The sequence below is a fragment of the Echeneis naucrates genome, chromosome 11 (genome assembly GCF_900963305.1).
Source record: "Echeneis naucrates chromosome 11, fEcheNa1.1, whole genome shotgun sequence".
Taxonomy (NCBI): domain Eukaryota; kingdom Metazoa; phylum Chordata; class Actinopteri; order Carangiformes; family Echeneidae; genus Echeneis; species Echeneis naucrates.
This window is the reverse complement of record NC_042521.1, coordinates 1,430,923-1,447,418: the sequence shown is the minus strand read 5'-3', so window position 1 is coordinate 1,447,418 and position 16,496 is coordinate 1,430,923. Positions and strand designations below refer to the sequence as shown.

At 41.4% G+C, this 16,496-nt stretch overlaps 1 pseudogene and 1 gene segment (V, D, J or C); one reads left to right on the top strand and one right to left on the bottom strand.

Moving 5' to 3' along the window:
• Positions 1–16,496, top strand: part of LOC115050538 (Ig kappa chain V-III region MOPC 63-like) — a 38,615-nt gene that overhangs the window by 1,921 nt on the left and 20,198 nt on the right. Inside the window, 2 exon segments of the V gene segment in view lie at positions 2,261–2,296; positions 3,506–3,783. Coding sequence covers positions 2,261–2,296; positions 3,506–3,783 — 314 coding nt within the window.
• On the bottom strand, positions 7,613–15,396 carry LOC115051360 (putative nuclease HARBI1; annotated as a pseudogene).

Genomic DNA, 16,496 nt, shown 5'->3' with positions numbered 1-16,496 from the left:
GGGATGTTGACTGTGTTTGATGGTGATTTTGTAACATCAATATGAGTGCAGAAGTTGTGTTCATCATTTGTGTAGATGAGTTTCTGTTCATTAATAGTTCTGATTAAATGTAAAGATTAAAACTAAAGGTTTAACCAATAACTTTTCATGTCAAGTCAGTTATTTTATTTTTTACTCTGAATTTGCAAACAAGGAACTCTTTTCATTCTCATGAATAAATTAAATAGTTTCTCTAACACAGCAGACTTTTCAACATGAGAATATGTCACAGTCAGACCTCTAGTGTTTGTGTTTCAGAGCAGCTGTTGGTTCAGATCAGTTCCTCTTCAGTCTGACTGAGGGAGGTTTTTGTACGACGCTTTTTCACTGTGTGAACAGCCACTGACTGTTGGGGTAGTGCAAACTCTGACAGTAATAAACTGCTGCATCTTCAGTCTGGACTCCACTGATGGTCAGAGTGAAGTCAGAGTTTGATCCACTTCCTGTAAAACGTTCTGGAATCCCTGATGCTCGAGTGGAAGCAAAGTAAATAAGGAGTTTAGGTTTTTCTCCATCTCTCTGTTGGTACCAGGATAAGTAGTTTGAGCCATAAACATTCTGACTGGTCCTACAGGTGATCCTGGCGGAGCCTCCCACAGCAGAGCTCAGTGCTCCAGGCTGAGTCACTGTGACCTGTCCTCTGGACTCTGAGGACACAGAGACAGAAACCTGGTTTTGTGGGCTTCATTTCAGAGGGACGGATGTTCATAGAGGAGTTTGATTCTCTGGACTTTACCTGTGAAGCAGCAGCAGAGGAGAGTCCAGATGAGGACGGAGATCAGAGTCATGTTTTTCATGTGTGTTGTGTTGTGATGAAGGAAAAGCTGTCAGTCCTCCAGTCTTCAACTGTCAGGACTATAAAGTCTCCCAGAGCACTGGAGCATGGTGCTGCTGATGCAAAGTGTCTCTATGGAAATGAGCTGACTGACTCCAACAGGGACTTGGATCAATCTGATCATCACAATTTGTTGGTTCTTATTTTTAAGAAGTTTTGTGAAAAAAAAATATGGTTTGTTTATTTAATTATTTTTATTTAATTATAAATATTATTTATTATTCATTTTTATTGATTTATTTATTTTTCTTTCAGTAACTCGAGAGACTTTGATGAGAACCAAACTGCAGCTCTGTGGGAGGTTCCTCTCTGCAGCAGCCAGGACCTACCAAGGTGTTCCAGGAAAGGAAAACCACTGAACCACATGGTCCTGGATCAGGACCCATTGATGGACCGTGTGGTCTGATCCAACAGAAGACCTGTTGAAGAAGTTCATGCTGGTTCTGACAGAAAGCTGTGGGAACACACAGACCATCACAGTTTGTGGTGGAGCTGCAGACCGGTCAGGGTGTCCATGCTGACCCCAGTCCACCACCAGAACCTCCTACAATGGACGTATGAGCATCAGAACCGGACCACGGGGCCATGGAACAAGGTGGTCCGGTCTGATGGATCAGGTCTTCTTTGACATTGTGTGTGTGTGTGTGTGTGTGTGTGTGTGTGTGTGTGCAGCACTACCTGAGGAAGACATCACACCAAGATGCATTGTGGGAAGAAGACCAGCTGGTGCAGACAGTGTGATGCTTTGGACAATGTCCTGCTGGGAAACTTTAGGTCCTCCATCCATGTGGGGTCAGGAGGTCATGATGTCATGGCTGATTGTTGTGGAGGACACAGAAGGTTTGAAATGTTTCAGCCTGTTTTATGATGACATCAACATGATTCCCCTCAATATAATCTAGTTTGATCAGAGTGTTTGTGTTTGTTTATGCTGACATTAAAGATTTGAAAGCTTTCATTTAATGCACACTTCAACATATTCTGTCGTCCTTTTTAGACAGATTTACTGTTTGTTTTAGGATCTTTACGTTCTGGTGACATTCAGTCATTCACATCAGAAAAATGTTCTATTCTTTACAGCAAAAGTCTTTTCTATCATTTATGAGCATTTCTTTGTTCAGGATACTGGATGTGTCTACTGTGGTGATATCCAACTTTTGGTCTGTTACTGTTTCCAATTCTATCACATATTATAAATTCTACAAAAGTCTTTCCGATGTAAAGAAACAGAAATGTGTTATATTGAATTTCAGTCTTTCTCAGGCAGGCAGCCAAAATATTGGAGGTGAATTTAGTTGAGTTTGTTTGTTTCAGACTCAGAGAGCCGTGTCTCTGTGCAGTCAGAGGTTTTTGTACGACGGCTCAATGAGTTTGTATCACTGTGGAACACGTTCGGTGGAGGAACCAGACTGGATGTTGGAAGTAAGTCAATTCTTTATGAACTATTTTAATTCAGGAGCTGCTTCTCTTTTTACTTCCTTCATATTTAACATGTAAAGAACAGAAGATTCTTTTTCAGGATTATTTTGGAACCAACTTCATTTTTGCATGATTGTAAAAAGTAATTTTTCTGTGAATAAATTGTGAAAATCAAATATTAAAGCAGAGGATGAATCCTTATTTGAGAAATGTGAAGTAAAGCAGCATCTTCAGAGTTTGTAGTTTTAGTTCAGTCAGTCAGACTCAGAGAGCCGTGTCTCTGTACAGTCAGAGGTTTTTGTACGACGGCTCAATGAGTTTGTATCACTGTGGTGGACTTTTGGTGGAGGAACCAGACTGGATGTTGGAAGTAAGTTTCTGCTTCAATATTAATAATGTTTTGTGTGTTCAGGTCTCCTTTTCTGTGTCTGAACATTTGTAGAGGATGTAAATTTCCCTTTGTCTGATCTAAAACTCTGTCAAATCTCTATTTTCTTCTTGGTTTCTCCTCTTTGACCCTGAAGCTGAACTTGAAGCAGATTCTCTGAACTTTTCTTTTCTTGTTGCGGTTAATTAGTGAAATGTGAACAATCTGAGCAGCAGCAAAGATTAAACAGCAACAATCAGCAACATCTTTCCCTCTGAAACTTTTGTGCCGTTCAGTTAAAGTTATTCTGAACAGTGTGACTGAACTTTTCTGAAGTCGCTGGCTTCTCTTTGTTTATGTCTGACTTTTAAATTCAGCCGTCTGTTTTTATGTGATAGTGGAGCTTTTCACAGTAGATCTGATTAACTGTTGTGCTTTAATAGTTTTATCCCTAAATGTGTTTCATCATAAACCAACCAGGACTTTGAAGAGATTCCTAAAAAAACAGTTTTTGTCTTTTCGAAAAGTCTCCATGAAATAGTGCGATATAGACGAGGGTAAAATGCAGCTGTTGAAATGTAAAGTCATCTTTTGTGTTTCCAGTGTACTTTGATATATTTCAGCTCAAACTGTCTGATGATTGTCTCTGTGCTGATGTGCATGAGAGGCTTCTTAAAGGGAAGTGAAACAATGTGTGAGTCAGTGACCGGTGGAGCAGAAAAACCATCTGACAGAAACTCCTTCAGGGACTAAATCAGCTCTCACACAGTCAAGGTGTCCAAGTGTCTGCTGTTTGATTGACAGCTGTCCGCTCCCCGTCCTCTAATCTGATTGGTGTCTTCTAGGTGACACCCGTCCCACCCTGAGGGTGCTGCCCCCCTCCAGGAAGGAGCTGGAAAAAGACAACGGGAAGGCCACGCTCATGTGCCTGGCTGACAAGGGCTTCCCCTCAGGCTGGACCCTGTCCTGGAAGGTGGGGCGGGGCGGCAGCATCAGCAGCAGCAGCGGGGACCAGAGCCGGGGGGTGCTGGGGAAGGACGGCCTCTACAGCTGGACCAGCACCCTGAGTCTCACTAAAGACCAGTGGACCAGCCTGGACTCTGTGACCTGCGAGGCCACCCAGGGCTCCCAGGCTGCGGTCTCAGAGACTCTGAGTAAAGGCCAGTGTTCCTAGTCTGGATCCAACCGAGCTGGTCTCTGCTGCTGGTTTCATTCTGCTCCATGTAACGCCATCTTCGTCTCTTTGTCATTTTCTGTCTTTCTCTCAGATATGTTTTCTAGTTTTCTGTAACATTTGTAATGTCACTATTTCAGAAAATAAAGATCTGTTCATCAAATAAATTCTGTGTCCATCTGGAGTTTTTCGAACTTCAACAGATGGTCAAACTTTCTGAGTGACCTGAAATAAAACCTGATTCATCTCTTCTCCTAAATGAACCCTGTAGATGAAATGATTGAGTCAGATTTGATTGTTTCATGTTGAAGGATTGAAATCTGCCTCATCTCTGGATCAGATATATAAAGTGTGGTATCATCAGCATACAGAGACATCCAGTAACTCTGCTCTCACTTTGGAACTCTCTGTCTCTGTTTCTCTTTAACTTTGCTTTTATATCTTTTCATTGAGCTTTTTGCTTCTCGTAACGCTGACGTGTTCCATATTTCATGACAATAAAGACGCTCTGATCAGCAGTTTGTCTTCAGTGTGTTTTCTTGTGAAAGCGTTAAATGTCTGCTGTCCGACTGCTGACGTCTGAATAGAAACAGCCGGTCCATGAAACTCACAGTGACTCATGTCAGTTCTGGATTAGCTCTCAGGGATGTTGACTGTGTTTGATGGTGATTTTGTAACATGAACATGAGTGCAGAAGTTGTGTTCATCATTTGTGTGGATTTGTTTGTGTTCATTAAATGTTCTTATTAAATATAAAGATTAAAACAATGAAAATTTTAACTAATAACTTTTCTTGTCAAATCAGTTTTTATTTTTTTTCTTTGTGAATTTGGAAATGAAAAAATCTTTTCATACTCATGAATAAATTAAATAGTTTCTCTAACACAGCAGACTTTTCAACATGAGAATATGTCACAGTCAGACCTCTAGTGTTTGTGTTTCAGAGCAGCTGTTGGTTCAGATCAGTTCCTCTTCAGCTGACCGAGGGAGGTTTTTGTACGACGCTTTTTCACTGTGTGAACACCCACTGACTGTTGGGGTAGTGCAAACTCTGACAGTAATAAACTGCTGCATCTTCAGTCTGGACTCCACTGATGGTCAGAGTGAAGTCAGAGTTTGATCCACTTCCTGTAAAACGTTCTGGAATCCCTGATGCTCGAGTGGAAGCAGAGTAAATAAGGAGTTTAGGTTTTTCTCCATCTCTCTGTTGGTACCAGGATAAGTAGTTTGAGCCATAAACATTCTGACTGGTCCTACAGGTGATCCTGGCGGAGCCTCCCACAGCAGAGCTCAGTGCTCCAGGCTGAGTCACTGTGACCTGTCCTCTGGACTCTGAGGACACAGAGACAGAAACCTGGTTTTGTGGGCTTCATTTCAGAGGGACGGATGTTCATAGAGGAGTTTGATTCTCTGGACTTTACCTGTGAAGCAGCAGCAGAGGAGAGTCCAGATGAGGACGGAGATCAGAGTCATGTTTTTCATGTGTGTTGTGTTGTGATGAAGGAAAAGCTGTCAGTCCTCCAGTCTTCAACTGTCAGGACTATAAAGTCTCCCAGAGCACTGGAGCATGGTGCTGCTGATGCAAAGTGTCTCTATGGAAATGAGCTGACTGAGTTTTTTTCTGAGTTGTGTTTCTTTGTCTCAGTCAGATCATGCTGTCTCAGCAGTTCCAGGTCAGAACTTTCAGACAAACAAAGTTCACATATGTTGTGACAAAATGCTGTGTTGTGTTGAGCTAATTAAAGTTGAGACCAGTCAATATTTCCCAGTAAATGGAACCACAGAGGTTGTGTTCATGTGTTCATAGAGTCTGTGGTTCAGTACTGTTCCTTCCTTGGACCAGTTTTGGTCGGTCCTGACCCCTGCAGACCAGAGGGGTGTACTACGAAGGAAGGTCATCAGAACCGGGCTTTCTTTGGGTGAGCTGGCTCGACAAAGCCAAAGCTCCATCCAGAGACAACGAGTATCCCGACGATGGTTATGAACTTGATTTGTCGGCCCAGACTTTCCTCATCAGGCTCTGTCCATGTTCACATAAAAAGGGGTGTTTACTGTCATTTGACACGATTTCCACAGAAAAATGGAGCGATCACGTGCTGCGTATTTCACCCAAGAGGAACAAATAGTTTTTATATAAAGTTACAATGAATTCAGATTTATATTAACAGCAAAAAGCAACACTGTTTCAGCAAACAAGGCGAGAGAGGAAGAATGGCAAAAAATATCCAGATCACGTAAATGTGTAAGTCAATATCGCCTCTGTAATATCAGATATATCATAAACATCATCATATGACTGCCTCTTAAAGGAAGTTTTTCCTTGCCACTGTCGCCAAGTGCTAGCTCATCGGGATCTGTTGGGTCTCTTTCAATAGTTTTATAAAGAGTCTGGTCTCAATGTTGCTTTATATGTAAAGTGTCTTGATGTAGCTGTTATGATTTGGCGCGATACAAATAAATGTGATCTGATTCGGTTTGATGACTTTAATTCCCTCCCTGACATTGTCTCAGCATGAAGGATACCTGGAAATCTCTTAGATTGGGGCCAAATCAAAGTGAAATTTATTTGATTTGTGTAATTTGTGATAAAGTCGAAGCTATTTTCTACTTTTTGTTCTCTTAGTTGTAATACCGGCACTGCAAAACGGTTTTGGCAGCAAATCTGGACCGAGCACAAGAATGTCATCCAAAGTGGTTTGTATTTGCTGTGCATTCATCACTCTTTTAGTATAATGTGGATGACACACTGACAATATCATCTGAAGCAAACAAGAAGAAAAATTAGAGGAGAAGGCCGCTCCAGCAGATCACACAGCCTCAGAGGAGCTGGCCTTTTCAAACAATGAAGGGCGGCCGATCATGGAGGGGATACAACGGGGTGTTCAGTCAGACCCTGCAGCTGGCAGCTCCCAGCAGCAACTGTTTGTCCAGGGTATGTGTAAGTGCTTTGGTGGTTAAATACTCAATGCATATTTATTGTTTCTCAAATGAGAAAAGTCTTCATCTAATGTACAGTTGAAGGAGACGCTGTAGTTTTGGTCAAGCTGCCAACACACACACAGGAAATTGTCATGTAATATCTTTGTGTGCTGTTTTAAATCCACTTTATTCATTTCCCTTAAACTATTCCACAGGTGGAGATCAATGATGAGGAGACACTTTCAGTGTATTCAGAGGTACCTTTGGGGGCAGATATCTTTATAATCTAAATAAGAATTCAATGTACAAATGAAATCAATCTTTTTAAATTAGAAATAATGAGGTTTCTTGCTCATGTCACAGGCAGAGGACATTGTCCAACCCTCCCCTTCAGCCTGTGGCCTCCACTTGTAGGCCCACAAAAAATCAAGGGGTCAGGGTTTTATCATTCAGTAGCAGTTCTACGTCTACTTTTTTTTTTTTAAGTAATCCTGACCAAGAGCACATAAGTGAATAATGAACACAGTACACCAACATAACTGAAACGTCTATCTGACTCCTCTCTGTTGCTTGATGAACACCTCAATGTCGTATTAATACAGGTTGGAGCAGACAATGTGAGGGCCCTTTAAAAAAGGACTCTTGAGTTGGATAATATGAAAAAAAGAGCTGGAAATCAAGAAATTAAAGTTAAAGATCAACTGCAATGTGAGAAAAGGTACAACACTAAATGGTACTTTAATGTGTTGTTCAGCATGATTCACATCGTGTACTAATTGCTACTTTCCCCCCAGAAAAGACTGAACTTCCATAAACAATAAAACACAGCAGTTCATTGCTGTGTTTTTCATGTTTTTTTTTAATCACTGAAAAATTGCTGGGTGATGGCTCGTCTGTTGGCTGCACCATTTGGGTTGTCAAGGGTGATGGGGTCCACCACGTCAGCTGCCACCAGCGGCACACGAGGGCTCCTTCCTTTTCGTATGCTGGCCACATTGTGCAACACCGCACATGCGGTTCTAATCCCAAAGGCCCCGTCAGGAGAAACCCTCAGGCCACGGAGACAGTTGAATCTGGACTTGATGACCCCAAAAGTCATTTCTATCCCGACCCTGCACTTGCTAAGTGCCACATTGAAGCCACGCTCTGGTGGTGTCTGTGGGTCAGGATAGGGTGCAGGGATATCCTCTGTCCCCCAGAAGAAGACCATCAAAAAGCCCTGTTAACAAAGGCAAAGGAAATTACTTTGTGCTACAAATAAACAAGAATAGAATACAATTGTGTATAGCCATTTGCCATTCCTTCCTCAAGCTGGTGACCAGAATAGACTCAGAGGATCTGTGAGTCATGGACTGAGCCAGGCCATCTGGCATCCACACTTGTGACCAACTGCTGATTGTCACAAGTCATCTGCAAAGGTGTCCCAGATTAGTTTCACAATGAAAGCACTGAAACAGTTAAGGTACCAGTGAAGGCTGCTGAAAGGGAATATTTTTCCCTTATTGATGGTGACCCATCTCCTGTAACATCTTCGGTGCTGAATGAAGATATCTGATCGATGAGAAAAGTGTCGTATGCAGCACTAATAATATAATTGCATGCAATGTGCACATGAGCCACCACCAATAACATGACAAATAAATCAGTTTACCTGAACAATGACACTGTGAAAGGACTTCCTGTTCACAAAATCGGCCTCATGTTCCCCCAAGGGCCCAGTGATGGGTATGTGAGTGCAATCAGTGGCCCCTAGGACCCCGGGGAACCCTATTTAGGAATTAGGTGTAAATATTACATTTATACAACGTTAAACATGAAATATGGTGAACTAATTCATGTACATTACCTCCTTTATTGTAAGCGCTGGTAAGTGACCAGGGAACACTACAAACATATTCAGCAGTTTAGAACAACCTTTGGAATAACGCGACAAACAGTGTTTTTGCTCAGATTATCTGCATCACTGACTGAATGCAGGAAGGTGCCAATGGCAAAAAAACGCAGTGCGATGCACGCTGTTTGAACTGCAGTGAGTGCATGGCTGCGTTTTGTTGCATTACTTACATATGGCTCCAAGAGACTGCATATGTAACGTATTCAATCAGCAGAAAATCTGTATCGCTGAGAGAGAATATCATCAGAAAACGCCAACAGATCATTCCGGTCTCGAAAAACTCCCTCCCTCCAAAGAACACCTCAAATAGTTGTGCTCTTAAATCCGTTGGATCTTTTAGAAACGGTGAGGGCCTGTTGAAGGTGGATGATCGTAGAGGGGCAGCATTTTTTATAGCCGACTTGAAACCGAAAGTCGGAACAAAAACTCGTCCCGGCAAATATATATATGTGTTATTAAACTGCTTTTGTGGTGAACTGGTGTGTTTTAGTTACATCAGGTAACATGAAAACTTTTCAACATGAGAATACGTCACAGTCAGACCTCTAGTGTTTGTGTTTCAGAGCAGCTGTTGGTTCAGATCAGTTCCTCTTCAGCTGACCGAGGTTTTTGTACGCCGTTGTATCACTGTGTGAACACCCACTGACTGTTGATGTAGTGTCTACTCTGACAGTAATAAACTGCTGCATCTTCAGTCTGGACTCCACTGATGGTCAGAGTGAAGTCAGAGTTTGATCCACTTCCTGTAAAACGAGCTGGAATCCCTGATGGTCGAGTGGAAGCAGCGTAAATAAGGAGTTTAGGTTTTTCTCCATCTCTCTGTTGGTACCAGGCTAAGTAATGGTTGCCGCTGTAAACATAAACATTCTGACTGGTCCTACAGGTGATCCTGGCGGAGCCTCCCACAGCAGAGCTCAGTGCTCCAGGCGACTGAGTCACTGTGACCTGTCCTCTGGACTCTGAGGACACAGAGACAGAAACCTGGTTTTGTGGGCTTCATTTCAGAGGGACGGATGTTCATAGAGGAGTTTGATTCTCTGGACTTTACCTGTGAAGCAGCAGCAGAGGAGAGTCCAGATGAGGACGGAGATCAGAGTCATGTTTTTCATGTGTGTTGTGTTGTGATGAAGGAAAAGCTGTCAGTCCTCCAGTCTTCAACTGTCAGGACTATAAAGTCTCCCAGAGCACTGGAGCATGGTGCTGCTGATGCAAAGTGTCTCTATGGAAATGAGCTGACTGACTCCAACAGGGACTCCTGTGTTATGACATCTTTCCAGTTTCTACTCAGATAGAAAAGAAAACCTGTTTCTGTTTTAGGTCTAATTTAACTGCTTCATTGTAATAAATGTTGGTCAAATATCTGAACTTCTTCATTTTGTCTCTGTTCTTTCATGTATCGGTCTCTGATGAAGAAACATCATTATGAATTAAAACATATTTCTGCTGAATTTCTCACTGCCTTCGGTCAGTTTTTCATGTTTATCCTCATTAAAACTGACTTCAACTGTCCAGTTGAACTGTCAGTTCCTCTTCAGCTGACGCAGGTTTTTGTATATTTGTATGACTGTGTGAACGGTAAGGTTTGACAAGATCGTCAAGAAGGCTGGCTCTGTACTTGGTCTGAGACTGGACTCCTTTGAGACTGTGGTGGAGAAACTGTTATCCATTATGGACAATGAGCAGCACCCTCTCCACTACACAGTGGACCGACAGCGGAGCAGCTTCTCCCACAGGCTGCTACAGCTCCGTTGTTGGAGAAACAGATCCAGGAAATCTTTCCTGCTACATGCCATCACACTGTATAATAACAGCTAAATAACTCTGGTCATCACTCACAGTCACTGTGCACTTTACTTTACTGTATAGATATTTTATCCTTACTGCATATATTTTATCCTTATTGTATATATTTCTATTCTGATTCTATGTTGTTTGGTGTCCCTGTGTGTAATGCAGCTGTTACACAGAAATTTCCAAGCTTGGGATAAATAAAGTATCTATCTATCTATCTATCTATCTATCTATCTATCTATCGATCTACTTAAACGATCTGACAGGTATTGTTCTAACCTTAGTGCTTTGATTTCAGCTGTGAAGTTAGTATCTGAGTTCAAGAGTGATACGTCTCAGTATGATCCAGATTTAAATGGCGGTCTCTCAGGTTTCAGGATGTTTGTAATAAGGGCTCTGGAAACAGGCAGATAAAGCAGACTGAATCCAGAGGGCTACGCAGAGATTTCAAACCGGAGAGACAAGCAGGAGTCAGGAAACCAGGCAGGCAGGCAGAATAATCCAGAGGCTAGGCAGAATCTCTAAGACCAGGTAAACAGGCAGTGTTCAGGGATCAGACAGGAAGGAAGGTATGAAGGAAGGTAGGGAGGAAAACACACGAGACAATCTGGCAGAGGTCAAGGGAAAATGAACCGGTATATGTAGAGGAAGACTGACGGAGGAAATGAGCCTCAGGTGAGGAGATGGGTGGGGCAAACCAGGTGCAGGGTTAATTTTGTAACATTTTAATTCTCATAGCAAACAGCTGACCTGCTTTTCCCTGCTCACAGAATGAGTTTTAGTTTGTTTAAATTTGTTAGGGCCTTCTTAGCTGACTGTTCATTATAATGGGCTCTAAGTTTGGTCAGTTCATGTTCAAGCACTCGAGTTTTTTAAATTATGATTTTGCTTTCTAATGATCTAATTTCTCTTTCAAATGCCAGCACTTTGTTTTTGAAATGTTTAGATTTAAAACCGGTATAACTAATTATCTGCCCTCTGATATCAGCTTTAAAAGTTTCCCATCTAAATAAAGCTGAAGGTTCAGACATGTTGACCTGGAAGAACAATTCTATGTGTTGGTCAATGAAGCGGATGAACTCTGGGTCCTTGGTATCAAATCTCCATCTGGGAGGTCCGTGGAATTCTTTGGAAGGATTATATTCTATAGACACTGTGGCACTTTCAGAAATTATTATGCTATTGTAATAACATTTCTCAACATAAAAAAGTGAAGTCCTAGAAATCAAAAAAGTAGTCGTGAATATGCTTAATGTGTTGTTGAATAGCAGGAGACTTCTCTCTTATCTGGGTTCAACTCCCTCCAGACATCACACAGGCCCAACTCATCCAAAAAGTATAGGATTACTTTCCTAGATTGATTGTGGGAAGAGTCTTGATTACCATTCTGATCAATATTGAGGTTCAATGTGCAGTTACAGTCCCCACCATAATTATTTCCCTCTTAATGATGAAAGTGTTTGAAACATGTCGTTATAAAATTGTGGATCGTCTGTATTCTAGCTGTAGACATGAACTAAATTAAGTTGTTGGCCAAATAAATGACCTTGTAGAATGATAACTCTTCCCCCGGGGTCCAAAGTGGTGGTATTTTTTTGAAAGGGGATGGACTTAGTATGACCACACCCCTAACATGGGATGAGTAATTAGCAGTAAATATCTGTCCCTGCCATCTTCTTCTGAACCTGATAACCTCACCTGAAGTCAAATGCGTCTCCTGAAGAAACACAATGTTAGGTACCAGCTGTTTAAGCCTAGTCATAACTTATTTTGATTTGACCAATCTGCCAGGCCTCGGACATTCCATGATGATATTTTACAGAACTGGTCACTGCCCATGGAGCAATGTGAGGCCGTTCTGTTAGTGGGGAGAGTCGTGAATTTATGTTTTCACTGCTTAAAATATTGATGTCAAAAGGAGAAGCAAGGAAACAGGATAGAATAATAAAAAAAAAGATATTTAAAAAAGTCTGCCTCTTTAATAGAATTTGGTTCATCGACCTCTGTGCTTGTGAATGTGAAGTGACCTTGTTAATGAACCGTTGAATAAATGACAAAGTGTTTCCAGGTAATCAAACAGTCTCAGGTTGAGGTGACTGATGTTTTGGCTGAAACAAACTTTTCCATGTCTGATTGGATGATGGACTCACTCACTGTGAGTTGAACATTTCTGTGATGTATCATATGATGTCGTCAGCATACGGGCAGATTTTACAGTGATTGATACTAAAAGGTGTCTGAGTGTGTGAACATCAGCAGCTATCACAAGAAACTGCTGATTTCATTCAGAGTGGAAACTTCCACATCTGACAAAACATATTCATCTATATTTTAGGATTTAATAGTTCAACTCTGATCAGTCAGTGTGTGTGTGTGTGTGTGTGTGTCCTCAGTGAACTGTATCAGTCTCTGCAGTATCTTCCAGCTGCAGCAGTCAGTTCAGTTTCTGTTCAGTCTGACTGAGGGAGGTTTTTGTACGACGCTTTTTCACTGTGTGAACACATGCTGACTGTTGGGGTAGTGATAACTCTGACAGTAATAAACTGCTGCATCTTCAGTCTGGACTCCACTGATGGTCAGAGTGAAGTCAGAGTTTGATCCACTTCCTGTAAAACGTTCTGGAATCCCTGATACTCGAGTGGAAGCATAGTAAATAAGGAGTTTAGGTTTTTCTCCATCTCTCTGTTGGTACCAGGCTAAACGGTGGTAGTTGTTGTAAACATAAACATTCTGACTGGTCCTACAGGTGATCCTGGCGGAGCCTCCCACAGCAGAGCTCAGTGCTCCAGGCTGAGTCACTGTGACCTGTCCTCTGGACTCTGAGGACACAGAGACAGAAACCTGGTTTTGTGGGCTTCATTTCAGAGGGACGGATGTTCATAGAGGAGTTTGATTCTCTGGACTTTACCTGTGAAGCAGCAGCAGAGGAGAGTCCAGATGAGGACGGAGATCAGAGTCATGTTTTTCATGTGTGTTGTGTTGTGATGAAGGAAAAGCTGTCAGTCCTCCAGTCTTCAACTGTCAGGACTATAAAGTCTCCCAGAGCACTGGAGCATGGTGCTGCTGATGCAAAGTGTCTCTATGGAAATGAGCTGACTGACTCCAACAGGGACTCCTGTGTTATGACATCTTTCCAGTTTCTACTCAGATAGAAAAGAAAACCTGTTTCTGTTTTAGGTCTAATTTAACTGCTTCATTGTAATAAATGTTGGTCAAATATCTGAACTTCTTCATTTTGTCTCTGTTCTTTCATGTATCGGTCTCTGATGAAGAAACATCATTATGAATTAAAACATATTTCTGCTGAATTTCTCACTGCCTTCGGTCAGTTTTTCATGTTTGTCCTCATTAAAAATGACTTCAACTGTCTAGTTGAACTGTGAGCAATCCTAACTCAGCAGCCAGGGAAGGCTCTGTTCAGTGAGGAGTGAGCAGGCCGTACTTATGGTTCTGAACTTGTACATATACGTAAGGTCATTCAGGTTAACGCCTGTAATTTTCCTGCACACTGTCACTATTCCCTCTGATCTGGTTTTTTTTTTTTTTGTGTGTTTTTTTTAGGGAAATTACCAGCAATTAAAAGAAAAGGCCAAAACAGATTCAATAAAACAAGAATAAAACATTTTCAACAAGTGCTGTCAACATTAAAATTCTACAGTTCACGATAAAAATACATGCGTTGATGTGACTTTTTGCAAGCGGCATCAATGTGGAAATCAGAAGACAGCTTGTCATCAATGTTAGTGCCAAGATACTTATAATTATTGCCCAGCTCGATGGTTTCATCCTCAATGACAAGAGGAGGGGAGACTGACAGATGTTTATGAAAGGCTATCATCATTTCTTTAGCCTTTGACACGTTGATGGACATAAAGGATGAGGAACACCAGTCTGTGAATTCCTTCACTCCAGGGCCAAGGTCAGGAAGGACACAATTACTGAGGCATCTGCAAATTTCAAGATGTGACACCCCACACGTTGGCTACGGCACTCGTTTGTGTACAGAACAAACAGTAATGGTGAGAGGACACAGCCCTGAGGTGCTCCAGTGAAGGAGACGAGAATGTCTGATAGAACACCTTTGATCCTCACACGTTGTGGCCTTTCTGTTAAAAAGTCCAAAAGCCAGGCTGTCAGACCAGGATCGATGCTGTGGAAGTCCCCTAATCTTTCTGCTAAAATATGTGGCTGTCTGCAGTTCAAAGCAAATGAACAATCTATAAAAGACGGGCAAAAGTCTTGGCTCCCTCAAGAAGAGTCAAGATTTAAAAGAGTGGCTAAAGCATCTTCAACACCTCTGCTTGACTTGTCAGCGAACTGCAGTGGGTCCAGGTTATCTTGAACACAGGTCAGAAGTGTTTCCTTGACAATTTTCTCCAATTCATAACGAGAGAAGTTAATGACACAGGTCTAAAGTCATTTAGTGATTTGGGAACTGGAACAATAATGGAATCCTTCCAAAGTGAGGGGACCTTGTGAAGCTGGAGGGACATAGAAAAAATAAAAGTATGTCTGCCAGCAGGTCAGCACCAGTTCTTAAGAACACACCTTCCAATGCCATCCATCCGATGCACTCAGCATGTTCTCAACCTTGTTCTTATACCTGCTCTTGGCAAGTTGAAGTTCCTTTTTGAGTTGCTTTTGAATCTCCCGATATTAAGCAGCGTCACCCAGAGAAAAGCAAATATTTTTCTGATTAATCACAGCTTTGACACTTTTAGTCATCCAAGGCTTATTATTGGGGTAAAAGAAAATGTCTTTCCGTGGAATGATGGAGGCCTCACAAAAAGAAACATACGATAAAATAACATCAGTTAATTCATCAATATCCTCGCAAACATTTGAGAACAAATCCCAATCCGTACTGTGGAAACAGTCCTGGATTGATTCCTCTGACCAGACCGGAACTGCTTGTTCCTCTTCAGGACCGATTTGTAGGACGTAACCAAATAAACCATGTTGTGATCGAAGATACTGAGTGGAGCTCTGCTGAAGGATTTATAGCTCCTTTTATAGCTCCAAAGCTAAGGTCCAGACATTTTGCATGTCCGGGGACTTTGACGGTTTGCAATGATTAAAATCTCCCAAAATCAAGTGTGGTGCGTCCGGTGCTAACCACTGCAGCCGCTGTGCTGTTGTTAGCATAGCCTGGGTGGCTACATCAGCGTTAGCCTTCGGCTGAACATAAACAACAGTAATAAATAACTGTGGAAATTCACTGGGGAGATAAAATGGTTGCAGGGATACGGACAATAGTTCAATGTCTTTGGTGCACAGTGTCTCCCTGACAATCACCGTATTACAGCAGTTTTTATTGACGTAGAGACACACACCCCCGCCAAGTGACTTAATGCCATGCTACGTTAATTTCAGCTTCACAACACAACTATCAATGTGTAGTCTTATTTCTGCTTCTGTAACTTGATGTTCCCTTTACTGGTGTGTCTGGCTTCAACCCATTTGGCTGCAAAAACAACCTTAAAATCAAATTCAAACATGATGATACAGATCTAAAATGTGCCGACTGTGACTGTTATACTGAGACTGTAGACCCTCTGTTCTGGAAATGTAAAGATACCCGGAAACTGTGGCAAGATATTTGTAGGTTTATTTTAAATAGTATCCTCTGTGACTTTAAACGTGCTTTTTGGTTTTTGAAAGAGTGACATTTCAGTTGATTAAGAATATTCTTTAATCAGTCTCGTTATAATTCTTACAAAGTTTTACACCCACAAATGCAAATTGGCCAAAATGAAACCTTTTTTTTTTCTTAAATAAACTGTGTTTAAAATCGTTATCTTCCGCTAAAAAAAAGAAAGCTATCAAAACTAAGATTGCATTCTTATAAATAGTTTATTTTAATGAACAATTTGCTGTAGTTTGAAAGGATTTTGTGCAACTTATTTACATTTACAATTTTGGGGGAATACAAATATGTCATTTCTATATTTGGGAAAATGTGATTTTAAAAAATTTTCTTTTTTTGTAGTTTATTGCATTTTGTAACAACTTATTTAGTTAATATGGACAAAGGTCAATACACATTATTAAAAATTGA